Raw genomic sequence first — 27,737 nt, forward strand, 5'->3', positions numbered from 1 at the left:
GGTTTGCGGAGTAGCTGTCTTCAGCCAGTCACGCTACTGGCCCTCATAGGAAACCCCACCCTCGAGGCAGTTCAACCAATGGGCGTACAGCATTCGTCATTTAAACTGAGTATAAAAGTCTGCTTGTCAACGTCTTGGGTGGCGCCAGTTTTGAACGGTGCTGTTTTGAGTCGTGTGGCTGTTTTTCTGGGTATCACCGTGATTGCAGAACGTGATGACCGTCCCCTCTGCAGAGGAGCTGGACTCCTTCAAGTACAGCGACCTGCAAAATTTAGCCAAAAGACTGGGCCTCCGGGCTAACCTGAGGGTACGGTGCTGACTGGCGGGGCGGGCGGTTGCGGGCGGCTTAGAAGAGGCTCGGGGTTTGGGGAACAGGGCACGAAGTGACTGAGAGGGAGTCCCCGAGGAACGCTGTTTTGGGCGAGTAGGCAGGTTTTGTTCACAGTGACTGGAATTTGTTAAATGAAAGAAAAGCCATGTCTGTTACTTTATTTGGAGGCTTTTCTCAAGAACTCATAAAGGCCTCTTAATGGAAATCCTGGTACCAGATGGGAAACGAAGGCTCATAGGATGTGATCAATGTAATTTTAATTTCTATTCCAGTTATTAGGCAGTTAAAGAAAAACTACTTCAAACTACTACTTACTGTTCAGTAAACCGTGCCAGTACCTTCACTCTCATGAGCTTATAATATGCTTGTCCACCAAGATCTACTATGATCATCGATACAGTAATCACTATTGTGATGGTGGTCTTTTTCAAAACCGAAAAGGTCTTTGAATCCCGAGTTTGCAAGGTACTCAGAGAAAATGTGGTGATTCATTGTGAAATTAGGCTTGCTATATTGGAGCTGAGATTTCCCACATGTATATGCCAGAGATTTGTACAGCAAACTGATATTTTCACTAAATGTCTAATCAGTTGTCACAAGTGTTTTTAAATACTTTAAACAGAATAATGAGGCCATAGATAATACGTTTTATCTGGCTGAATGGCAGTGAAGAGCACTTGGAAGTGTTTCTGAGTTTAGTACTTAATGGCTCCCCAACTTAGTGAATAAAGCTTAGTCTTTCAGGTTTTTACTATCTGGATAGATTCTCCTCCTCCTCCTCCCTTCCCTTCTTCCTTCTCCTCCTCCTCCTTTTTTTTTTTTTCTTTTCTTTTTTTTCGGAGCTGGGGACCGAACCCAGGGCCTTGCGTTTGCAAGCTAGGCAAGCGCTCTACCACTGAGCTAAATCCCCAACCCCCTCCTCCTCCTTTTTATGAAACAAAGTCTCATTGTACTGCCCAGGCTATCCTGGAAAATAGTGTATAGTTTAGAGTAGCCTGAAACTCCCCTTCCTCCTCTGGCCTGACTAATTGTTTATCAACTACACCTGTTGCCTCTAAGCTCATTTGCATCTGAGGTGATCACCACCATCATACCTGAGCAGCCTATCCTACCTCAATTTCGTAGTTTGGGTTTTGCTTCACAGACCCTGACGTGTTCTTTATTTCTAGCTTACTTGGTTTATAAACTCTTTTTCCCACTAGTCCCCTGAGAGCTTCCAGCAGAAGACTTGTCTGCTTTGCTCACCAGTCTTTAGCTCCTAGAACAGTGCCCTGCACAATGTAAGAACAGTTTGTTTATTCAGTCGATGAATTAATGCTAATGAATAACACTTGTACTTCTAGTCAACTTGAGCTTCTCCCCATTTTATTTGACCTGCTAAATGTCTTCATTTGCTTGTACCTCAGAGCCTCACTTCTCAGTACTGCATCCTCGGTGAGATGGTATGTTAAGAAACCATATCCTAGTCAGGCAGTGAGGTGGCTCATTGGACAAAGGTGTTTTATAGCCAAGCCTGGTATTTTGACCCACATACATAGTGGAAGAAGAGAATTAACTGTGCAAAATTGTCCTCTAAACTCCACACCTGCAGGGTGGCACACTCATGCACAGTTGCATGCGTGTGTGCGTGCATGCAGACACACACACACACACACACACACACACACATAAGTAAATAAGAATTTGCATCTAGCTGGGCATGGTGGCACAGGCCTTTAATCCTAGCACTAGGGAAAGAAGGCAGACACAGGTGGATCTCTGTGATTTTGAAGCCAATCTGGTCTACATAGTGAGTTCTAGAACCACCAGGGTCACAAAGTGAGATAGGATTTGGGTTAGGTCCATTGTAGTAAATGAGAGCCATTTTATTAACAAAGTGAGATACAGTTTTGAAACAAGCAAACAAAAGAAAGGAAAAGAAAAGAAGTCGTTTGTAATTTTGGTAAGCCTTACCTATAATCCCAGCATTGGAGAGGCAGAGACAGGAGGATCGTGAATTGAAGGCCCTATGTCAAACAAACAAGATGGCATATGGTTCAGCTTGTCAACCCTGAACTAAACCCTAGATTAGGTAGATCTCTGAGTGTGAGGCCAGCCTGGTCCACATAGTGAGTCATAGACCAGTCAATTCTATATGGTGAAACCCTGTCTTTAAAAGAGAGATCCAGATGACCTATTTGAGAGGGAACTTTGGGTTAGGTCCATTGTAGTAAATGAGAGCCATTTTGTTAACAGTTGTCTCCATGCAGAGGAGTCCAGTACAGTTGAAGCTGTGGCTTGGGCCCACCCTGTACTTAAAGTACAGAGCAGATTTCACACTGGCCATTCATTCACTTCTGGTAAATGATAAATTGTATGAGAAGGAGAGGCAAGCTCTGAGGCTGAGCCTGTAGGCTTTTTCTCTCCCTCAGTGATGCAGATACAGGCCAGATTAGACCAGATTAAAAGTAGACAAAGGCAGATTTATTAGGAGGCAGATTTCAGGTGGTCTCGCTGATCTCACAGTGGAGGAGTCAGTGAGGAACTGGGATTGTATCCATGCATGGTCAAAAACTGGCTGGGGACCAGGTGGTTGCTGGAGACTAGGAGTGTTACCCCAAAATCGTCTCTGCAGACGAGGTTGTGGGAAGTAGGACAGATGGGCATTTCCAGCTTGTGCAGGGGCAAGCAGGTTGTATTTTTATACTAAGAGTTGTGCATGTATAACAATATTTTTTAAAGGCCATGAATTTGAGAAAGAGCCAGGGCAGGTACATGGGTACCTGGAAAGAAGTTGGAGGAATGAGATTGGCTGGGAGATGGGCCGGGGAGAGCATTATGTAAAAATAGTTTAATTAAAATTTTTTTAGCCAGGCAGTGGTGGCACATGCCTTTAATCCCAGCACTCAGAGCTGAGGCAGGTGGCTGAGGCCAACTGGGTGTACAGAGTAAGTTCAGGACAGTCAGTGCTGCTATACAGAGAAACTGTCTCAGAAAAAGAATTTTTAAGCCACCGGTGGCTTAATCCCAGAATTGGGTTCTGTATATTAATCACTTTAATCCCAGCACTCAGAGCCGAGGCAGAGAGAAGCAGAGCTAGTTCCAAAACAGACAGAGTTATACAGAAACCTAGCTTGAAAAGCCAAAAAAAAAAAAAAAAAAAAAAGAAAAGAAATGAAAAAGAAAAAAGTTTAAGGTTATTGTATTAGTTTAAAGTTAATTTTATTATTTCATTTTGTTACAAGATCTCACTATGTAGCTCTGGCTATCTAGAAGTCAATTTGTAGATCAGGCTAGCTCAAAGTCACAGAGCTCAGCTTACTGCTATCCTCTGAGTGCTGGGATTAAGGGGATGCATCATTATCCCAGCTCACAAAGTTTGTATTTATTGCTTGTGTATGTAAAGGTGCTTTGTCTACGCGGATGCCTGCAGACCAAAAGAAGTCATTGGATTGTGAGCTGCCACGCGGTTATTAGGAACTGAACTCAGGTCCTCCGGAAGAGCAACTAGTGTTCTTAACTCCTTAGCCATCTCTCCAAACTCCTAAAATTAAAAGTTAATAAATAAAATTATTCTTTAAAGAGGTTTGGCCCTCAACTGTGCACCTGGGTGTAATAGGGGAGAGTAGAACCTAACAAATGTACTTGATTTTTGATTGTTTTATAATAGGGTCTCACTCTGGCCTGGAAATCTAAGGGGATTGCTATGTCTGACTACACTTGATCTTTTAAAAAAAAGGAAAGCCAGTCAGAATAGTATTTCTCTTCCTGAAAAGAACAAGGGAAGCTTTCCTAGAATAGAAATTGAGGCTAGGAGTTCTCTTTCCCAAAGACTTGTAAGACCCTCACTGTATGCTACCACTTGCCCACAGGAGAAACTGGGCCCAAAACATTTCCCTAGTCAACGAGGTGTTCCCGCTCCCTTACGTCCTAGAAGGTTGCACCTGTCATTGCATTTCAGGCTACAGTTCTGCTTTCCTAAGCGTCTAGTTGGCCCACTGCCCTGATGCCAACTTTCCAGAGACTGCTCTCTGCTGCAAGGATGAAGTTTATATTCAAAAAGCCTTACAAGGCACGTCCAGCTAGCAAAGTCGTGCTTTTGACTACTTTCCCAACTCTTTTCTCACCTCCTCTCCATTAGTTGTGTTTTAGCCATGCTGGACTTGGTTCTTCATCATCTGTCCTATTTTCTTTCCCTTGCTTGTTTCTCCATTTTGTTCTTCATGATTGAACCTCTTCTCCATTTTCAAGATCTCAGCAGCCCCAGCCAAGACATCTGCCCCAAGCTGGGGCATCCCATGACCTGCTGATGTCTGTCCTGTGGAGCCCATGAGAGCCAGAGCTTCCTCACACTTACCTCCCTGTGTTGACTACGTGCCTTTTTCTCTACTGACTTTGTCACTGGAGTGTGAAATCCATTTGTACCAAAGCTACTGTTCTAGTCGGCCTACTGTTCTAGTCGGCCAGCCTGACCAGAGTGCATCAGTAAACAGAGGAAAGAGGTGTTTGGCAAAGCTTCTCTGCTCATTTGACTTTGACTGTATGATGAGCTGGCTGTTCTTTCTACAGGCAGACAAGTTGTTAAGAGCCTTGAAAGCACACCTGAATCCAGAAACAAGAAGAGAAAATAAAAATCAGGTGAGTGATGTTCTTGACTGTAGTGTCTTTATTTAAATTTATTTATTTTATGTATATGATTACACTGTCACTGTCTTCAGACACACCAGAAGAGGACATCAGATCCCATTACAGATGGTTGTGAGCCACCATGTGGTTGCTGGAAATTGAACTCAGGACCTCGGGAAAAGCAGTCAGTGCTCTTAACTGCTGAACCATCTCCCGACTGCTTGAGTAATGTTCTTTCTCACTTACTAGCTAGTGAAACAGAAGTGTTTGGTTAGTAAACAATTAATACTTATCACTGATAATTTAAGGTGTAGGAAATGGTAAGGAGCCTCATGCTTATAAGCCCAACATTGGGAGATGGAGCCAAGACAGGTTACTAGAGAGTTCTAGGCCAGACCCTGACCCAATTTCAAAAAGACAGAAAGATATGATGGTTGTTATTAGATGATGTTATTATCATATGTAATATGACAGGGAGTGAGTTGTCTCATAATTGTCTCATCATTTGCTGTAAATGAAATACCATGTTACCTAATCAATAAGCTGTCTTTAAGCAAATGCAGAAACACACCTGAGTATCATGACACGCGCTCACACTCCAGCGTTCCAGTGACTGAGCAGCACATTCTTGAGTTTGATACCAGCCTAACTAATGCAAGACCTTGTCTTAAAAAGAAAATAAAAAGCCAAAAAACAAGGAAAGCAAAATTAAAGTATAGGTTGTGAGACAGAAGAGGCAGCAGGACAGGAGTCGGGTAGAAACTAGACTTAAAAGTCACGGGGTTGGGGATTTAGCTCAGTGGTAGAGCGCTTACCTAGGAAGCGCAAGGCCCTGGGTTCGGTCCCAGGTTAAATAGAAGATCTGATTTTTCTTTTGTTGTTGTTTTTCGGTTTATTACATGGGAATAGGATCTCTGAAAGAGCAACAACTGACCTTAACCACTGAACTATCTCTCCAGCCCCATTTTCTTAAACTGTGTGTGTGTGTGTGTGTGTGTGTGTGTGTGTGTGTGTGAGAGAGAGAGAGAGAGAGAGAGAGAGAGAGAGAGAGAGTGAACGTGCTTGTGAATGCCTTTGGGAGCCAGAAACTCGAGTTCCAGGAGCTCGTGAGACGCCTGACATGGGTGCTGGCTCCAACCTTCAGTCCTTTGCAAGAGTAACAAGTGCTCCTAACTCTCAGCTGTCTCCAGCTCCATCTTTAAAAATTTTGCTTTAGTTTTGAGACAAGGTCTCTTGTAGCCCAAAATGTCCTCAAACTTGCTATGTACTGGAGGAATGTACCACTATGCCCAGTTTTGAAACTTGTGCTATTCATATTCATCTGCCGATCTCCCCAACTGGTGTATGTGACTCTAGCTGGCCTTGAACTCTCTGTGTGGACTAATGTGGCCTGAAACATCTGCCTGCCTCTACCTCCCAGAGCTGGGATTTAAGGTTCTAGCCACCATACCTGGCCTATTTGCTTTCTAATTGATATTCCCTGTTGTCTTAAGGCCTTCTATCCTGAACTTATTTTGTGCTAGTTCATAGGTCTACAGGTCTATCAGGATGCTCTCCCTTGTCTCTGTTCTTTAGCCAGTTCCCTTTGTTTGTATTCTCTACCAACTCTTCAGTTCTTCAAGATGTTCATGAACTTTGTGTATTTGAGATTATACTACTTCTGCAACACTTCACCTCTCCCTAAAGTTGATTTATTATGAGTGTTTTACTTGCATATATATATATTATATATATGTATATATAATATATATATATATGCACCATGTGTGTGCCTAGAAGTCAGAAGAGGGCATCAGATCTCCTGAAACTAGAGTCACAGTTATGAGCTGCCATGTAGCTGCTAGAAATTGACCCCAGTCACCTGTCTCTCTAGGTCTATTGATTGATTGATTGATTGATAATGTCTTCCTGTGTAGCCTAGACTGGCCTCAAATTTGAGACCACTGCTGCCATTGGGCATTCAAGGGACCTAGGGCATAATGCACTCCTTCCATCTAAGGATCTGGTATATCCACCATATGGAAAGCTCCATCCTTGAAGCTGAATCAATGGCTCAGTGGTTAGTACTGGCTGCTCTTCTAAGAAGACCTGGTTCAATTTCCAAGACCGACATGTCACTCCCTGTCACTCCCTGTCACTCCAGTTCCAGAGGATCCCATACCCTCACACAGGCATACATATATGTAGGGGGAAAAATCCACTTAAAAAAAAAAGCTGGGTGGTGATGGCCCACATCTTTAATCACAGCACTTGGGAGGCAGAGGCAGGTGAATTGGTGTAGTTTGGTCTACAGAGTGAATTCCAGGACAGTCCCAACTACTCAGTGAAAACCCTGTCTTTAAACCCCCCCCAAAAAAACCCAATAATAATAATAATAATAATAATAATAATAATAATAATAATAAAAGCTCCTTCCCACATTCAAGCTCCTAATGAACAAATAACCCAGACAGCAAGCATTTATGGAAAAGTCACAGCCTGAACAACACACTAAGATAAGTAGGAGAAACAGCTCTGAAGAATAGAGCTCGTATAGAAAACCTTATAAAGAAAAACACACTTTACCGTAATTTATTGAGTGAACCCTCCATAGAATCAAGATAGGTGAATAAAACAGAGATGATTCAGTTAAGACTATACAGAACAGCATGGCCAACTCTGATAACAGAAAACAGGAAGAACAGGGTGTAGCCGTACCGGCATCATCCCAGCACTAGGGAATCTGAGGCATATTTGAGTTCAAGACGCTCTAGGCTGCATATCAAGGCTCCGCTTCCAAAAACAGCAGAAGGCAGACATTGAGAAGCAGGGCACTGTGGCTTAGCTCAGTGGTGGAGGGCTGGCTCAGCGTTCATGCTGCATTTCTCAGCACTAAGGGAAAAAGGCTAAGCTGGATAGGGAGTAGAGGAGGAAATAAAGATGTTCTTACCTACAGTTTACAAGACATATTGCCTGTGACAGAACAACATCTGAAGGTGAGTTTAAAGGAGGCACACTGACAAAGTGGTGAGAGAAGAGTTCAAATGAGCCCCATTTTACACACAAGCCCTAAGACTGTGAATGGCCGTGCCAGGATTCCCTAGAGACAACCGGACCCCAGAACTCAGCTTTAGCAGCGACTTTCAACAGCAACGGCAGGAGAACCAATGGTTTTCATGGTTGCTTTTGTGCATAATGCTTGCCCCATCTCCAAGGTCAAACTCTGGGTGTTGGACATAGTTGGTGAGTGTTTTACTACTGAAATACATACTTTCCAGAGCTTGTATTTAATATTTTAAGTCATATATATATTTATTAAAAAAAATTGGGGCTGGAGAGATGGCTCAGTGGTTATAAGAGCACTGACTGTTCTTCCAGAGGTCCTGAGTTCAAATCCCAGCAACCAGATGGTGGCTCACAACCATCTGTAATGAGATCTGATGCCCTCTTCTGGTGTGTCTGAAGATAGCTACAGTGTACTCATATATAATAGATAAATCTTTAAAAAAAAAATCAAACATGTGGGTTACAGGAACCATACCTATAACCCAGGAGGCTGAGACAGGAGGATCAAAAGTCAAAATCTGCCTGAGTAACTGTTAGACTGTTCCAAAATACAAAGTGAAAAAAGGCTGGATGCTGTTCACCCCTAGGCACTTAGGAGCAGGTGGGGCGTACCGACATTTGATCCCAAGTACTGAAAAACAGAGGCAATCCATCCAGATACTTTGTGGACTGGGAGAAAAACCAAGTTTATTTTCCTTTCTACTACAAATATAAGAAATAGAGCTAATATCATTAGGCATTCGATAATGAAAAGAACCTTCCCCACTATTCTGACATGTTAGCCTTGACATAACATATAAGCAGGTCTGTTTGGATGTTCTCCTTCCTGACCATCCTGTATTCATACTGTAACTTTTTACTTAGGCTTAGGAAAACACTAGTGCTAGTTCTTTATCTGTGACAAGTTCCTTAGGCTTAGGAAGCAACTGTCAGTGCACATGCATGCAGGATCTGGCACATACGGTCTCCTCTTCTCCCAGGATGAAAATCAGTCTTCTGCATTCTCCTACGATGAGACTGAGACACAAGTCACCAGTGAGGAGCAGGCTGAGACGGAATCAGGTAGTCATGTCACCAGAACCAGGAGGAGGAAGCGCAAGACCATCCATGGAATTCCTACCTCCCAGGTGAATGGAACTGTGCACTGAAGAGAAGCCACCAGAACGACCACCGTCTACCATAACTGGCACCTTTTAGTGAGCTTCCACTTACCTTCCCTTATGACGCCATTTGTCTGGAGGCTCCTCAGCAGTAGAGGCCTGTGTCTGCTGTGCTCCCACTTTACCCCTGACCCTAGCACTCAGGAAGAAACTACTAGGATTAAGTATAAATCAGATGCCCGTTTAAAGGGCTGGAGAAAGATGAGGGCTGGCTCAGGGATTAAGAGTGCTTGCTGCCAGGCTGCAGAGATGGCTCAGCGGTTAAGAGCACTGACTGCTCTTCCAGAGGTCCTGAGTTCAATTCCCAGCAACCACATGGTGGCTCACAACCATCTGTAATGAGATCTGGTGCCCTCTTCTGGCCTGCAGTCACATGTGCAGGCAGAATGCTGTACATAAAATAAATAAATAAATCTTTTTTTTTAAAAAAAAAAAAAAAAGAGTGCTTGCTGCCGTGCAGTACCAGACATGGTCAGACATGGTCCCATGCACACCTGTAACTCCAGTTCTGAGGGGAGTGTAAACAGCACCTCTGGCTTGTAGTCTAACCTCCAAGTTCAGTGAGAGCTCCTACCCTAAAGGAACAAAGTAGAGCATAGTAGAGAGGGCCCCTCCCCGCAGCCCCACTCCCACAATGACTTCCTCTAGCATTCATGCCATCATATAAAAATTGATTGACTAGTGTGAATGCTCGTGTATTGTTCAGAGTTGGTCTGCAATAAAGATGAAAGAAAGAGACCAACCTGAAGTGTAGCCTTAAGTTCTCTTTCTCTCTTTTTTTTCTTTTTTCTTTTTTTCGGAACTGGGAACTGAACCCAGGGCCTTGCCCTTGCTAGGCAAGCGCTCTACCACTGAGCCAGATCTCCAACCCCTTAAGTTCTCTTTCTTAATTTGCTCCTGGCCTGGTAATCGTTCTGTGCTTAGTCTTTCAGTAGTGTGTGATCATGTTAAATAACTAGGGACTTCCTCATTTGCCTTCATTACACTGGTTTTACTCTTGTATCTTTTTTTTTGGTTCTTTTTTTTTTTTTCGGAGCTGGGGACCGAACCCAGGGCCTTGCGCTTCCTAGGCAAGCGCTCTACCACTGAGCTAAATCCCAAACCCCTTTTACTCTTGTATCTTATTCAAATGAAACTTCTTCTTCCAGGCATGAAGGTGTACAGCTATAATCTCAGTGTGGGGGAAGCAGAGGCACAAGGATCTGAGTTTAAAGATCGTTGGTACTACATAGTGAGACGGCAGCAGAAATAAAATATCATTTTTACCACATAATATTTCTCTTCTCTCCCTCTTCCTTTCCCTCTCCACCTCCCTTTCTCCCTCCCTTCTCCTTCGACACAGGATCTCACTGTACAGCTCTGGCTAGGCTGATCTTCAATATCTAGACTGGCTCAGCTTAAAAGCATGAGCCACAAAAAAAAAAAAAAAAAAAAAAAAGCATGAGCCACCATGCTAGGTCTCTTGGTGGTGGTGGTAGTTTCTTAAATCAGAGTCTAACTCTATAACCCAGTGAGTCTTAAACTCATAGTAATTCTCCTGCTTTAGCCCAAGTGTTGAGATTATAGGTATGAACCAACGTGCCTATCCTAATTTCTTATTTTTTTTTTTTCCTTTTTCTTTTTTTTCGGAGCTGGGGACCGAACCCAGGGCCTTGCGCTTCCTAGGCAAGCGCTCTACCACTGAGCTAAATCCCCAACCCCAATTTCTTATTTTTTGCTTTGTATTCTTTTAATTACTTTTTCTTAATTTCTGGGGTTTTGTTTTTGCTTTTTTGAGGGGGCCAGGGTTTCACAATGTAGCTCTGACGGTTCTGGAACTCACTTTGTAGAACAGGTTAGCCTTGAATTAACTCACAGAGATCCACCTGTTTCTGCCTCCCTATTTGTTGTGTGGCTGAGATTAAATGTTTATGCCACTATGCTCAGCCTTAATTTTTTTTTATTTAATTTTTCATTTTATTTTACAAGTATGAGTATTTGGCCTGCATGTATATCACATACCATGTGCATGTGTGGTGCCCTGGGAGGCTAGAGAGGGCATTGGATCCCCTGGAATCAAGAGTTACAGATGGTGACCCACCATGTGGTGTCAGTAACTGATATGCTGCCTCTCTAGCCCCTTAATTACATTTAAAAATATTATGTGATTTGTTGGGAGGGGATGTGGTGGAGGCTGGAGGTGCGTGCCATGGCTTGCATGTGGAAGTCAGAAGACAACTTGATGAACTCGGTTTCCTCCTTCCACCATGTGGGTCCCCACGAATCAGTAGGTTCAGATCAGATTTGGTCTTGGGTTAATTTGGGGTACTTCTTGTTCAGAGACCTTTCACTGTTGCCAGGCTTTTTCTGGCTGCTGGGTGATGTGTTTATTTGCATGACCCCACACATCAAGAAGCTGTGTCTTAGTCTCAGTTTATTATCCGTAAGTGAACAAATCTTTCCATTCTTCCTAGTGACCTCTAGTACCTGCTTTTGAAATTATAATTTGGAGCCCTGGGTCAAGCAGATGCTCAGAAGTCTTATTCCCATATTGTTCCTCTGACCAACTCCCCCAACAACACACACACCCCTTTTTCATACCCTTTTTAAAAGAAGGTAGCAGTTATTCTCTCATTTTTTTTCTTTCAAAATTTGTTGCAGGATCATATGGAGATGAAAAGAAGAGACAGCACTACATTCCAAAATCAGGAAAATCAAGACCTCAGAGCTACTGAAAAGGTTCCTTCTCTGCCAGAGCAAAGGCCAGAAGATGGGAATGCAGCTTCCTCAGAAGAAGGAAAAATAAACGGTGTGTGCTAACATTGTCAAACTAAAATTGCCAGGGGGATCGTTTGTATTAGTTTCCTAGGAATGCAAGCCAGGCAGTTTAAAATACAGAAATTGAGCCATGCATGATTGTATGCCTTTAATCCCAACATTTGGGAGGCAGAGAAGGTGGATCTCTTTGAGCTCGAGGCCAATGTGGTCTACATAGTGAGTTCTAGGACAGCCAGGAGAATAGAATAGAGAGAAGGCCCTGTCTCAAAAAAAAAAAAAAACAAAAAAAAAAAACAAAAACAAAACCAGAAAATAAAGCAACCCCCCCCCCCAAAAAAAAAAGAAAAGAAAAGAAAAAGAAGGGAATTGATTGCTGCTTAGATTTGGGAGCTGCGACACTTAAGACAAACCGTCAATAAGCCATACTTTTCTGAGGCACTGGGTACCTTGTTTGCTTTTGTACCTTGTAGTGGCTGTGCATGTCTGTTGTTCCTTGGCCTGGTGCCATGCTCTGCTCTCTGCCTGTGTTATCACATGACGTTTCTCTTGTTCATTTGGCCTGTGATAGATTCTGAAACTGAAACTTAGGCAGGCCTCGAACTCCCAGCAGTCTTCCTACCTTACCCTTAAGAGTTGTGGGGTTAAATGGCTGATACTCTTCTAAGGACACTGGTCTTACTGCAATACTACCTGCTAAACAACCTCTGTTTGACTAAATATCTCGAGACCCTGTTCCTGGAGGGATGACATCACAGATGCTAGAGTTTGGAAACTAACTCATCTTTGGAGGACCATAGTTCATCATAGCCACACTTGGAACATTCAAGTTGTTTTTTTCTTTTAGAAAGTGGATGATGGGGTTGGGGATTTAGCTCAGTGGTAGAGCGCTTGCCTAGGAAGCGCAAGGCCCTGGGTTCGGTCCCTAGCTCTGGAGGAAAAAAAAAAAAAAAGAAAGTGGATGATGATGATGATGATGATGATGATGATGATGATGATGATGATTATATAAGTACATTGTATCTGTCTTCAGACACACAGAAGAGGGCATCAGATCTCATTACAGATGGTTGTGAGCCACTATGTGGTTGCTAGAATTTGAACTCGGGATCTCTGGAAGAGCAGTCAGTGTTCTTAACCACTTAGCCATCTCTCCAGGCCACATTCACATGTTTTTTTTTGTTTGTTTGTTTTTGGTTTTTTGTTGTTTTTTTTCTTTTTCTCGGAGCTGGGGATCGAACCCAGGACCTTGCGCTTTCTAGGCAAGCGCTCTACCACTGAGCTAAATCCCCAACCCCACATGTTTTATAATTAAAGCAAAACCTAGAAATAAATGAGAAGGCCACCAAGTTTTATTTGACATTTGCTGTTTGGTACTAGGGTCAGACCCAGGAGTGTGAGCGGCCAGGCAAGTGCCCGGTGACTGAGCTTTATCCTGAGCCATGACATTCATCAAGGCCAGAAAAAGAGGTTTCTGCAGAGTTTGGGAAGGTCATTCTCTTGGTGACAAGAGAGCCCACTTTGTTCACATTAGCCTTTCTGCAGAACTCAACTGATACAAACACTTGCCTGCTTCTTCAACTAGGCGGCTTACAGGGAGGGGTGACACCCACTTCCACAAAGTGAATACCTGTCTTTTTTCAGTCTTCCACATCTCTTTCCTTAATTTCAACATTTGGGAGACTGAGAAGGTGGATCTGCAGAGTTCAAGGCTGGTCTAATCTACAAAATAGAATAAGTTTCAGACCATTCCGGTGGGCTTAGCAAAAGATTATGCTAAAAACAAAACAAAATAACCCACATTTTTCTGAAATTTTCTCAACTAATAATTTTATTTTCTGTTTCTTTGTTTTTAATTATTTTATAGGTTGTTTTACATTTATGTGTATGAATATTTTGCTTGCAGGTATATATGTTTACCAGGTACATGCCTGGTGTCTGTGGAGTTGAGGAGGGCATCAGATCCCCTCCAATTGGAGTTATAGATGGTTGTGAGCCACCATATGGGTGCTGGGAGCTTAAATCCAAGTCCTCCAATAGCAACAAGTGCTTAACTGCTGAGCCATCTCTCCAGCCTTTTCAGTTAGATTGTAGAAGGTTAGAGAATTGAGTTGGCCCTTCCTGACCGCACTTCGTACTTGCCGTTTTATTCCTTAGGAAGCCTGCCAGTTGTCCTGGGACATCTCTGCCTGGCTCTTGCTGGGAGGATTTAGGGAGGTGATGGCCTATTACAAGGACCAATAGAATGGTGCAGAATGTCACTCAGATTTCCCAACTGTTAACATTTTACAATGTTTTTCTTTTTTTTCTTTTTTTTTTTTTTTTTTTGGTTCTTTTTTTCGGAGCTGGGGACCGAACCCAGAGCCTTGTGCTTCCTAGGTAAGCGCTCTACCACTGAGCTAAATCCCCAGCCCCTTCTTTTTTTTTTTTTTTCTTTTCTCTTTTTTTCTTTTTTTCAGAGCTGGGGACTGAACCCAGGGCCTTGCGCTTGCTAGGGAAGCGCTCTACCACTGAGCTAAATCCCCAACCCCTACAATGCCTTTCTTAGTTTTCACTTCTTCCCTCTCTCACTCCTGTCTTCCCTTACCCGCCACACCTCTTTCTTTCCCCCTCACACATGCGCACATATACACACACACATACTTTTTCCCTGAACTTTGAGAGAATCTGTAGATGTGTGCCTCATATATATTATGTGGGATTTTGGATTGAGGGATGTATGTGTTATTTTATTGTTTTGATTTCTTTTTTAAAAAACATGGTTTCATCTAACCTACACTGGCCTGGGACTCATTATGTAGCCAAGGATGTTCTTGACTCCCCATCCCTCTGCCCCAAGTGCTAGAATTATAGATATATGCTGGTTTCCATGCATGTTTCTTACAGAAGAGCTTTCTTACACATTGTACAAAGAACATGAGTCCAGAATGGATCTTTCAACATTAAGAAACTATGACTTTGGGGTTGGGGATTTAGCTCAGTGGTAGAGCACTTGCCTAACAAGTGCAAGGCTCTGTGTTCGGGCCTCAGCTCCAGAAAAAAAAGAAACTGACTTCTCTGTCTGGTGCGGTGGTTAACACTTGAATCCCATCATTCAGGAAGCAGAGAAAGACAGAGAGATCTGTATGTTCTCGAGGCCAGCCTGGCCTTCACAGTAAGTTTCAGAACTAAGGCTACATAAAGATGCCTCATCTTGGATTAGGGATTTAGCTCAGTGGTAGAGCGTTTGCCTAGCAAGCACAAGGCCCTGAGTTCGGTCCTCACCTCCAGAAAAAAAAAAAAAAGATAATAAATAAATTAATTTAAAAAAAATGCCCCATCTCAAAAGAAGCTTACTTGGTGTGTTTTCATTGAATAATGCCTGTAGTTTCTAAAAAAGCTATTTAGACACACTTCATCTCTGTGATACCAAATAAATAACAGGTAACAAGAAGCAGCAGATAAAATAATTTACGCTTTTCTGTTTCTTTGTCTAGTTTTGATGGTACTAAAGATGGAACCAGGCCATATACTTGCTGGGCAAATGCTCAAATACATGAGCGACATCTTGAGCCCCAGACAGATGTTTCTTAGAAGTTTTTAAATCTTTGATTATTCAAGTCAACATTTTAATAGAAAAATGTCTTTTATTTATTTTATATTTGCCTTCTAGACAAAAAGGGGCCTTTGGAAAAAAGATCTCTGTGCACGGATGGGTTTTCTAAACTTGGGAATAGTAAAAGAATTTCAGCCACTACACCAAGTAAGTTTGTACACAAACAGACCAAGCGGGTTGCCCTCCTTTAGACTCTTGGTGGATCGGCAGTGGCTCACAGCAGCTAAAATCTCACATGTGGGAACCAGGTTCCTGGCTTTAGGATTGTGGGATCCTCAGACTGATTTTCTCACTGTAAAGGAACAATGGTTGTACTTCAGGCTTCGGTGCATTGGCATGTAACTTGAGAATACTTAGTACCTAGCACATCAAATATCACGCAGAACGGCTTCAATAAATATCTGATGAAATAGCAGGTACGTGCTGTACTCAGCACTTGGGAGCCAGAGGTTAATGGTTTGAAGGAGCCCGTGTTATAGTATGGCAGAATTCTGTCTCAATACATCAAAAAGACAACAATTTTCTCACCTGCCTTATCTTGCTTGACACATAGATTATTATATATTTATAATAGAATAGTGTTCATCATATATTAGAAGTTCAGTAGTTGGGGATGGAGAGATGCTTCAGAGGTTGGAGCGCTTGCAGAAGACCTGAGTTGAATTCTCAGCATCTATAGCGGCTCACAACCACCTGTAACTCCAGTTTCAGAGCATCTCACTCTTTTTTCTGACCTCCCTGAGTAAAAACACATTCATATATATAAAACAATAAACGTAAAAAGGAAAAAGAAATCCAATAGCTCAGGATAGAGTTTGACAGGCTACTCCCTATGTACCTTGATTAGTTCTAAATCTTTTGACCTAAAATTTTTGCCTTTTTGGATTTTTTGACACATCGTCTTAATGTAGCCCAGGAGGTCACAAACTCAACTGTGTATCCAAAGCTGGCTTTGAATTTTTAATCTTCCTGTCTCTTCCCACTATGCATTGTGTTTACATGTAGGCATGTGACACCACATTCACCATGGCTTTCAATTCTTACAGGGATGAAAACAAAATGAGACAGAAACCATGCTGGCCTCACATTTACTGCCTGAACCTTCATGGAGTCTTTAACTCCATGCTTTCTCAGCAAATAAACTGTCAGTTTTCACAGACTAGAGGAGTTGTATCTCAAATGGTAGAGCATGTGCTTAGGAGGCCTTGGGCTTCAATCATCACACACACACACAGACACACACACACACACACACACACACACATCAGTCAGTCAATCCATCTATTCTGTGATGATTAAATAAAGGCCCTTTAACTGGGGGGGAGACAAAGCTCTTGTTCTCCAAACCAAGATGTCAGGGCTTAGTGACTGGGGACAGTGAATGTCTGATGATCTCTAACAGGAACATGCTTTGCCCTGAGTTTCTGAAAGCTGAGTGTTCTGAAATTAATGTTTTAGCTAAGATAATAAGTTGAATGTCAAGAGAATAGAGAGAATAAGTGTTGATTAAAAACACAGGGAAGGTTAAAATGGATTTTTATCTTACTACTTCTCATAATTTGGAATGTTCTAGACTTTAAGAGGCTTCATGAGGCTCATTTTAAGAAAATGGAATCCATTGATGAATATATGGTGAGAAAAAAGAAACACTTTAAAGAGCACGATTCACTTAATGAACTAAAGGTATGCACGCTTTTATTGTTGTCTCACTTTGTTGTGTGTGTGGGTTTGTGTTTTGCCTGCATGTAGATACATGAACCATGCACCTGCCTGGTGCCATGGAGACGGGAAATGGGTTGAGCTCCCTGGAACTGGAGTTACACATGGTTGGGAGCTGCCATATGCATATGAGAATTGAACCCAGTCCTCTGAAAGAATATTTGGTGCTCTTAACCACAGAGCCATCTCTCCAGCCCCATCTTGTTCATTTCTTTTTTTTTTGTTTTTAGAGACAGGTTTTCTCAGTGTAGTCCTGGCTGTCCTGGAACTTACTCTGTACAACAGGCTGGCCTTGAACTCACAGCGATTATCCCATCTCTACTTTCTGAATGATGAGATTAAAGGCTTGAGCCCCCCAGCTGGCTGCTATTACTATTACTATTATTATTTTTTTTTTCTTTTTTTTCGGAGCCGAGGACCAAACCCAGGGCCTTGCGCTTGCTAGGCAAGCGCTCTACCACTGAGCTAATCCCCAACCCCTCTTGTTACTTCTTAAGTTCATTTTCTTAGACTGAACTACTTGTCCTGGTTGTTGTTCCTTTTTGTTTCGCAGTTCAGGCTGTCCTTGAATTGTCAGCAACTCTCGGTGTCCTTAGCACTAGGATTTTAGGCATGAGCTGCCACACCTACCAAAGTTTTGATTTTTAAATAATTTAACAATATGGAGAATATAGCTACCATCAAATGACTATGTAGGTAGATGGACTTATTTGGGTTTTGACACATCTTTCTTAAAATTGCTTCCTCCTGCCCTCAGAATCTTTAAAACCCTCTAAAGACTGTATCCTTCCACGTTGTGGCACTTACCTTTAACCCAGTACTTAGAGAGCAGAGGAGGCACGTGAGTTTGAGGCTAGCATGAGCTACGTGGGGAGTTTCAGGTCAGCCAGTGCTGTAGAGAGAGACGGTTAGGGTCCAAGAATCACCAGAGAATGATACCCCAGACTCAAACAGTAGCCAAAAACAAAGAGCATTTATTCAGCTGAATTTTCTGCATGCAGGAGTCTCCCCATTTGGGATAGAGACACCCAGTGAACTCACAGGCCATAGTCAGTTTATCATCAGTTAAGGGAACTCCAGGGAGGGTGTGTCCTTTTTCCTTGATTGGTCCGCTCTATCTCTAGGGCACTGACTGACTCTACAATTGGTTGGGTTCTGAAGAGTTCCCAGGGCGTTGCTAACTCATTCTAGCTACCTATTGTCACTTCAGGCCAGATGACAAGGTGCCCTCAAGTTGGCTGCCTGTGGCTGACGACAGGGTCCTGGATCCAGGTTCTCGTTTCTGGGAAACAGAAACTTAGGCCTAGTCTCCCAAACTGCCAGTTTGCAGACTGTCGTGGAGTCAGCCTGGCTCTAGCTCAAACCTCTCAAGACTCTTTTAGTATGTGTGTGTGTTCTTACAATTTATTGGGGGTTTTTTTGTTTTGTTTTGTTTTGTTTTTTTCTTTTTTTCGGAGCTGGGGACCGAACCCAGGGCCTTGCGCTTGCTAGGCAAGCGCTCTACCACTGAGCTAAATCCCCAGCCCCTATTGTTTTATTTTTTAAGGTTAGGTTTCTTTGTGTAGCCCCTGACTGTTCTGGAACTAGTTCTGTATAGACTAGGCTGGCATCACAGAAATCCACATACTGGGATTAAAGGTATGGGCCACCACATCCTGGCACAAAAAATTTTAATTGAAAAATAAATGTAAATAAAATATGTTTGTATACACACAAAATAATACACACACATAGGTAGGTAGGTAGGTAGGTAGGTAGGTAGGTAGGTAGGTAGATGACCTTATCCATGTGGCATGTGTTCTGTGTGCCACATTCATTTTGCCTTACAATGAGAATGAATTAATTTCTGGCTCTAGCTTTTTTCTCCAACAGAGGGAGTCATACTGGCTGTCTTAAAGGGTTCCTATAGTAACAGTCCCCTCAGGTCTTCAGTCCAGGTTTTGTTGGTCTCAGTGCTCCTTTAAGTGAGAAAAGCTGATGTAGCCACGCTTAGCTGAGTTAGACACATTATGAATTAATAACATCTCAGGGAGTCAGGGCTCTGCTCCCATAGTTGAAGGTGCCTGACAGGGCTGAGACACATTCATGTGAGGACGTGGTCTGTATAACTTGCTATTTTTCAAAACAGATATAAGCCAATTATAGCACTAAACATTATTTTTAAGTATTAAGTTAATTTCTAAGAGGACTGAAACCCGGTGGTGGTAGTGCGTGTCTCTAACCACAGCACTCAGGAGGCAGAGGCAGGCAGTGTCAGACAGCGCTCTGTGAGTTCTGCAGCACAGGTTACAGAGAAAGGGTAGCCAGGGCTACACAGAGAAACCCTGTCTCAAAAACTAAAACTAAACTAAACTAATAAATTAAAAAGACAAAAGGGGACTGAGTAGAGCTGGAATGACTGCCCAGCAATTAAGAGTGCATGACCTTGGGCTACAGAGATGGCTCACTGGTTTAGAGCACTGGCTGCTCTTCCGGAGGACCTAGGTTCAATTCCTAGCACCCAAATGGAAATTCAAAACCGTCTGTAACTCCAATTCCAGGGGATCCGACACTGTCTTCTGCCCTCCCTGGGCATCAAGCATGCACATGGTGCATTACATACATGCAGGACACCTGTACACATCACATTGTCTACCAGTTAAAGAAAAAAAACATGTGCTTTGCTGCCCTTCCAGAAGATTGCTTCTTCCTTCTCTTTCTCTCTCTCTCTCTCTCTTTTTTTAAAGATTTATTTATATATATGAGTACACTGTAGCTGCACACAGACGCACCAGAAGAGGGCATCAAATCTCATTACAGATGGCTGTGAGCCACCATGTGGATGCTTGGATTTGAACTCAGGACCTCTGGAAGAGCAGTCAGCGCTCTTAACCACTGAGCCATATCTCTAGCCCCTCTCTCTCTCTCTCTCTCTCTCTCTCTCTCTCTCTCTCTCTCTCTCTTTTTGTTAGATTTATTTATTTATTTTATGTACAGCATATGTCACTGCAAGCCAGAAGAGGACACCAGATCTCATTACAGATGGCTGTGAGCCACCGTGTGGTTGCTGGGAATTGAACTTATGACCTCTGGAAGAGCAATCAGTGCTCTTACCCGCTGAGCCATCTCTGCAGCCCCCCCCTCTTTTTTAATAGTTAATTTTTATCTTGAGAATACTGTTGTATAGTAGTCTAAGCCTTGAGATGTCTCTTGGTGAGGCTGGCCTTGGACTCCTGATTGTCTTCACTCCGCCTTCCAAGTGGTGGGATTACAGGGATACACCACTTGACTTGAGAACAACCTTAAAGTCGTGTGTGTGTTTGTGTGTGTGTGTATGTGTGTGTGTGTGTTTGTGTGTGTGTGTGTGCGCGCGCGCATGCGTGCATATAAGTACTTGTTGGTCAAAGGGCAGTTATGAGGGTTGGCTCTTTCCTCTCCCATGTGGCTGTGGGGAAGGAACACAGGTCTCCAGGCTTCTGCCTTTACCCACTGAGCTAGAGCTAGCCTGCTGGCCTGAGACCAAGATTTTAAAATGGTGCTTTTTCTTCTTTTCAAAGCAGCTTGACAAAAAAGTGACCCCAGTTCCACCAAGAGGGAGACTCTCTGTACTCTGCACTCCTGCGAGGCAGCGGTGCTCACAGGGCCACTCAGCAACTAAAATGAATGTCAGGTAAAAAGATTTTCTCGTAAAGGGGTTACATGGGTGTGCATACACGTGTGCACATTGGGTAAGTCCAGGGCCGTGGGTATGTTAGACAAGGTATACTCGTAGTGTTCAGATATGCTTGGTGAATATCCTGTGTGTGTCTGTGTGTGTATGTTTCTGTGTCTGTGTGTGTCCGTGTCTCTGTGTGTAAATAGGTTTGTTGGATAGAGGATAGCCTCCAGTTGTCATCACAATCCATTGTTATTTTTGGAGACAGAGTCTCCTGGAACTTACCCAGAAGGCTAGTCTAGCTAGCTCATCAGCCCTAGGAATTCACATGTCTGTACTTCCCCAGTCCTAGGGGGAAATACTATTTATTTCAGTGATGAAACACCACAACCAGAGGCAAGTTGAGGAGGAAAGGTTTTCTATTTGGCTTATACTTCTATATCCCTCTTCACCCTTGGGGGAAGTCATGACAGAAACTCAAACAGGGCAGAAACCTGGAGGCAGGAGATGATGCCACAGAGGGGTGCTGCTTACTGGCTTGCTCCTCATGGCTTGCTCAGTCTGCTTTCTTATGATCATAGGACCACCAGCCCAGGGGGGTGTCCCCACCCACAGGTGGCTGGGCCCTCCCCTCAGTCACTGATTAAGAAAATGCCCCATAGCTGAATCTTATGGAAGCATTGTCTCAACTGGGCTTCCCTCCTTTCAGATAAATCTAGCTTGTGTCAAGTTGATATAAAACCAGCCAGTATCACTAAAATACATGTCTGAGTGGAGAGTGCTCATTGATACCACTCCACCAAATGAGGTCCTTGGAGGCAAATGCTGCCACCAAACACCTGGTGATGGTCCAGTGGCCTCACTTACAAACTTGACCTTGATTACTGTCAGGACAAGTGTTCACGTCTTTCCTCCATTATTGTGTTCAGGTTCTCAGCTGCTACTAAAGATAATGAACATAAGTGCTCGCTGACCAAGACACCAGCCAGAAAGTCCCCACATGTGACTGCACCTGGGAGTGCTTCAAAGGGCCAGGCTGTGCTCAAGACACCAAAGTTAAAGACCACTGAGAGGAATTCCACTGCAGGTAAAAGAAAGTTCTTCTTTAAATATGTAACTTCCTAAAATTAAATATGCCTTTCTCTAAAGTCTCTAAATATGTATAAAGTCAAGTGCAAAAAAGTGATAGAATATTTTTCATTTACCCTGGTGAAGGAAATGCCAGAGACAAACACACACAGCTGCTCAGGGTCCATTCTACTGAGAAGGAGACTTGAGACAGTGACCCTTCCTGAATTGCTTTCAGCCCTTCTAGGACTCAGAGATAAAGACAAGGATCTTGGAAATCAACCTCTGTGGTCTTCCATGCCTTTGATAGGAACAGGATCCCAAAGCCCAGGCTTCTGGACAGGTTGTGGAACACAAGGGAAGATGTTCTCAACATCCTGCTTTACTTAGATGCCACCTCTAAGTCCCATTAATGGGTTTTGGTTTTCTTCTTTTTGTGATCCTGGGGATTGAACCTGGGAACTTACACGTGCTAAGTACTTGCCTAACCACTAAGGTTTATTTCAACCCTGCACAGGTGTAATAGTGATAGCAAGGTTCAAATGAAAGTGTACACCTCAGTAGTAGAGATTTACATATTATGTGCAAGGCCCTAGATTTGATCACTGGTGCGCATGCATGCACACACACACAGAGAAACACACACATACCAACATACACATACATACACACACACACACACACACACACACACACACACACACACACACACCAAGAAGATTCTCCTTACAGAGCTAGAGAAATGACTCAGCAGTTAAGAGTACTGGCTATTCTCCCAGAGGGCCTGAGTTCAACTCCCAGCAACCACATGGTGGCTCACAACCATCTGTAATGGGACCCGATGCCCTCTTCTGGCCTGCAGCTGTGCATGCAGATAGAGCACTCATTAAATTAAAAAAAAAAAAAAAAGATTCTCCTTACAGTCTCCTTGAAAACATCAATCTAAGAGCTTTGATTATACAAAAATATTACCACGTTCCTAAGACCAGAGCAATCAAAGTTTCAGATCGAGGAGAACTTCACTGGTGATGATAATTAGTGTGGAGACAGAGGGTTCTATATGGATTACCAGTCTAACTGAATAAGAAAGAAAATTAAGGGGCTGGGGACTTAGCTCAGTGGTAGAGCGCTTACCTAGGAAGCGCAAGGCCCTGGGTTCGGTCCCCAGCTCCGAAAAAAAGAACCAAAAAAAAAAAAAAAAGAAAGAAAATTAAGTTGAGGGCTAGGGAGATGCCTTACTGAGTTAAAGCATTTGTCTTTGAAGCACAGGACCTGATTTCAATTCCTAGGGCCCCTGTCTAAAAGAAATTTGGATGTAGTAACACATTTATTATAATCCTGGTGCTGGGGAGACATAGAAAGAATTAACTCCCTGGAACTCAGCAATTGGTGAGATCCAGGCCATTGTGAGAGACCATTTCTCAAAGAAAAAGGGGACAATAGCTGACCACAGAATGTGTTCTTGCTTTCCCTGTCTCTGTCTCTCTCAGACACACATGCAGTGCAGAGATGAAAATTGTAAGTTTATGGAGTTCTCCTGGTTGACCTCTCCTCTGGCCCTATCTTAAGCCTGATCTAACAAGCATTCTGCCTAGCATTCTAAACATGAAGAGAAGGCCTGGGGAGGGGTGATCAGGAAAAATGGTTAGTGTCATTTTACAAAGGGCTGGAGTCTGAAAGCATCACAATGACAAGGGGGTTCAAAAGTGCTCAGAGATAAAGACATAAAGCCCAGACCAAACGGTTACCTCATTCTGCTAAGAAATTCAGGGTCTATTAAAATAAGATGTTACTTTGGTCTACTACCGCATTACCAGATTTGAATTTTAACTTTTTCTTTTCCTGTGACTTTATTAACTCATGAGAATGTTTCAAGATTCAAACCTATACAGTTATCTTAACAATGGTTCAGTGGTATGGATATAGTTCAGTTTGTCCCCTAAAGACATGAGTACCTCCAGAACACATTGTATTCTGTGGAAATACAAGAGTTTCCTTTAGACACAGGATCTCAAGGATGTGCCCCAAGTCTGGTTCCCACCACCCAACTCTGACCTCCCGCTTTTGAGACATCACCACAACAGAGAACTTAAACTCCTTTTTGTGACTGGCTAACGAGGCAGCTCTTGATTCAGCTTTTCCTTCACAAATGCTGACATTAAACATGACTGAGTCGCTTCCTCTGTGGAGGGGAAGAAATATAAATGTGGTAGATATCTGCTGCTCCACTATAGCAATAGGCTTGATGAATTATACCATCCTCATTTTAACTATGATGTAAACATTTACATTACTAAATAATAATAACTTTTACTAATAAATAGAGCTACAAATCTTTTCACCCATATATAATTGGTTCTTTTTATTTATTTGAGACGGGTTTCACACTGTTCCAGTCTGTCCTGGAATTGACATGTGTAGTCCACACTTGTCTCTACCTCACAAGTCTTCTGAGGGCTGGGACTATAAATTATAAATGTCTGGCTTAATTAGTTAATTTTTAAAAAAATATTTCTTTCCATTTTGTGTATTTTTTTTTAATGTGTGAGTACTCTGCTGCATATACATCCACATGCCAGAAGAGGGCATCAGATCGCCACCATGTGGTTTCTAGGAATTGAACTCAGGACCTCTGGAAGAACAGACAGTGCTCTTAACCATTGAGGCATCTCATCAACCCCCTGTGTATGTGGTTTTTTTTAAGACAGGGTTTAGATGCGTAACAGAGAGAGCCCTGGCTGTCCTGGATTCAACTTGTAGACTAGGCTGGACTCGAACTCACAGAGCTCCATTGGCCTCTTTTATTTGGGCTTTTTTGTTTTTGTTTTTGTTTTTTTTTTCAGTTATTACTCCATTCAAGTTGATGACTGAAGCAACACAGACTCCAGGTTCTAGTAAGAAACCGATATTTGATCTCAAAGCAAGCTTGTCTCGTCCCCTCAACTACAAGCCACACAAAGGTATGTGGGAGAGTCTGGAAGGGCAGAGCTGCTAGAAGACTGAACAGTTCTGCATTAAAGATACCAAAAAGCTGGAGGTGCATGCTGTGTGCCTGTGCGTGCACATGAGTGTATACTACTATAGTGTATGTAGTAGTAAAGTGCTTCTGGCAGGCATGAGGCTGCGAATTTTATATCCAAACACTACACGACAAGAGAAAAACACTCTGTGACTTGTTGGAAGTCCCTCCATGTAAATGTCTGTCCCTGTCGGCTCCTGCACCGACAGTGTGTGAATATCGGGTGTAGGTCTGCGGGATTGAAATAAATCAAGTACACAGGTCATCCGTTTTCAGCGAGTGCCACCAAGGCTTTACTGAGATCTCCTTATATACCCCAGGCAAAAGCTGAGGAAAACAACAAGGCAGGTGAAAATCCCCAACTAGGAAAACAGGAAAAGTCTATGTGGTGAAAGTTCCGGCCCAATCAGGGGCATAAACAACTTCTTAACAACAACAAGCAGGAAGGCTCAGTGGGGAGGAAGGGTGCCATGGAGAATCCCAGCCCCAAATCAGGGGCTAAGAGCAGCTCCCAGAGCAGCTCCCAAGGGTGTAAACAACTTCTTGCTATAGCAGGCTAAAAGGCTCAGTGAGGGGGGAGGGAAACACCAAGGTAGGGCCCAACATGTCCCTGCTTCCACATGAATCCCTGACTTAAAAGATTTTCCATTAGGCAAAGAGCAATCGATCTGCTTACACATTTGTTAACCAAAAATATAAGTTGTCAACAGAGCGATGTCAGCTTAAAATAGCCTGTGTGAGCTTTTCATGCTTGGCTATCAAGAACAGAGTGAGGGGTTGGGGATTTAGCTCAGTGGTAGAGCGCTTGCCTAGCAAGCGCAAGGCCCTGGCAAGGCCCTGGCAAGGCCCTGGGTTCGGTCCCCAGCTCCGAAAAAAAGAAAAAAAAAAAAACAAAAACAACAACAACAACAAAAAAAACCCAGAGTGTATAAGTATCTGAGTCTCTGCTCCTTCCTTTGTTTTGAGACAGATCTTCTAGTTGTCCTCAGATTTGCTCAAAGCCAAGACTGACTGTGAACTTCAGAGTGATGGGATCTTTATTTTATTTTATTTTTTTAGAACATTTTAGTTCTACTCTTAGCAGTTTTATATATCACACTCACTTTATTTTATGTATGGGATTTTTTTTTTTTTTTTTTTTTTTGGTTCTTTTTTTCGGAGTGGGGACCGAACCCAGGGCCTTGCGCTTCCTAGGTAAGCGCTCTACCACTGAGCTAAATCCCCAGCCCCTATGTATGGGATTTTTGTTGTTTGATCTTTATTGTGGTGTTTTGTATTAAGAGTTGGGGTTTATTGTGCCTCGAATTTAGCGATGGGTATAGTTCATTTTGGTGGCCGAGGTAATGTGGCAAAAGCGTGAGGATGGCCCATCATGGTATCACAGTAGTTATGGGTAAACTCAGTTCAACATGGCAAGAAGAATGCTGCAGCAGGAGCATGAGGCCAGCCAGCACACTGTATTGTATTGGCTGAGAGCAGAGTGTTTTTTTCAGACTGCGTCTCACTCACTGTATTGCCAGGCTAGTCTGAAACTCTTTTTATCCCAGCATGCCCTTGAACTCATAGCTATTCTTTTCCTTCAGCTTCCCAAGATGTGGAATTAGTAGTATGAGGCACCATGCCCAGCTATAAAATGCACTACGGAAGCCATCATCTCTTACCTAATTCTAACTGTCTCACTGAGTCTTGAGGATGTTAAAGAAATGGCTCGCACTTCTTAGCACTTAATACTCTTGCAGGGAACACAAGTTCCAAGCACCCATACCAGGGAGTTCAGAGTGGCCTACACCTCCACTTGCAGGGAAGTCAACAGCCTTTTTTGGCTTCTGTGGGTAGCTGCATGCACGTGGTACACATAAGACTCGGCAGGTACACATAAATTAAAACAACAACAACAAAAACCCTTGGAGCGATGGCTCAGTGGTTAAGAATATGTTTTACTCTTCCAAAGAACCCAAGTTCTATTCCCAGCACCCATATCAGGTAGCTCACAACTATCTACAACTACAGTTTGTGGGGATCTCACAGCTCTGGCCTTCAGTAACACACACAAGTGGCTACACTCAGACACACACATATACAAACGACTAAAACTTCTTTGAGGCTGGGCAGTGGTGGCAAATACCTGTAATCCCAGCACTTGGGAGGCAGAGGCAGAGCAACTCTGTAAACTTAAGGCCAGCCTGCTCTACATAGATTGAGCTCTAGGACACCCAGGGCTACACAGAGAAATCATGTCTCAAAAAAAAAAGAAAACCTTTAAAATATTAAGAACATTAAAATATTAAATTTGTCTTTTAAAAGGAATACTATTTTGATATTTAATATAATATTTACATAATTGTAAGATAAATTATTTTGTTGTTATTGCTTTATTGGGACTGTTGTTCAATTAGTTTAAAATTATCAAATTTTTTAATTAAAATTTTTTTAGGGGTTGGGGATTTAACTCAGTGCACTTGCCTAGCAAGCGCAAGGCCCTGGGTTCGATCCCCAGCTCCGAAAAATAGAAAAGAAAAAATAATTTTTTTTTAAATTATGTGTACCGTCTGTGTGTGTGTGTAAGTGCACTCTCCCAGGGAATCCAGATGTTGTCCGGTCTCCTTATATAAACACAGAAACAATACAGGGGTTTTATTATTATTAAAACACATTTTTTAGAGGAAAATATGGTATACATTTGAAATGTGAAATCAAGATTCACTGCAGAAAATACATGTAAATATCTACAAAATGGTAAAAATGTTGATAGGCAGATAGGCTCAAAGATGGAGACAATGGAGCTGTGAATGAAAGATTGTTAACAC

The 27,737-nt window shown here is 42.7% G+C and overlaps 1 protein-coding gene across 8 annotated transcripts in view; it reads left to right on the forward strand.

Moving 5' to 3' along the window:
- The first annotated feature begins 65 nt into the window (after window positions 1-65).
- Window positions 66-27,737, forward strand: part of Nusap1 (nucleolar and spindle associated protein 1) — a 35,560-nt gene continuing 7,888 nt past the window's right edge. The window contains exons 1-9 of one of the 8 annotated variants that reach the window (NM_001399531.1): window positions 141-307; window positions 4,880-4,948; window positions 8,962-9,108; window positions 11,782-11,929; window positions 15,548-15,637; window positions 17,064-17,173; window positions 20,746-20,858; window positions 21,773-21,930; window positions 24,755-24,871. In NM_001399531.1, coding sequence (NP_001386460.1) covers window positions 215-307; window positions 4,880-4,948; window positions 8,962-9,108; window positions 11,782-11,929; window positions 15,548-15,637; window positions 17,064-17,173; window positions 20,746-20,858; window positions 21,773-21,930; window positions 24,755-24,871 — 1,045 coding nt within the window. In that variant the 5' untranslated portion in view covers window positions 141-214. Of the gene's footprint in view, window positions 308-4,879; window positions 4,949-8,961; window positions 9,109-11,781; window positions 11,930-15,547; window positions 15,638-17,063; window positions 17,174-20,745; window positions 20,859-21,772; window positions 21,931-24,754; window positions 24,872-27,737 lie in introns of all 8 variants that reach the window. The other 7 variants (NM_001399533.1, XM_008762101.3, XM_008762102.3 and 4 more) reach the window with 7 other exon arrangements.

This window comes from Rattus norvegicus, chromosome 3 (assembly GCF_036323735.1).
Source record: "Rattus norvegicus strain BN/NHsdMcwi chromosome 3, GRCr8, whole genome shotgun sequence".
Taxonomy (NCBI): Eukaryota; Metazoa; Chordata; class Mammalia; order Rodentia; family Muridae; genus Rattus; species Rattus norvegicus.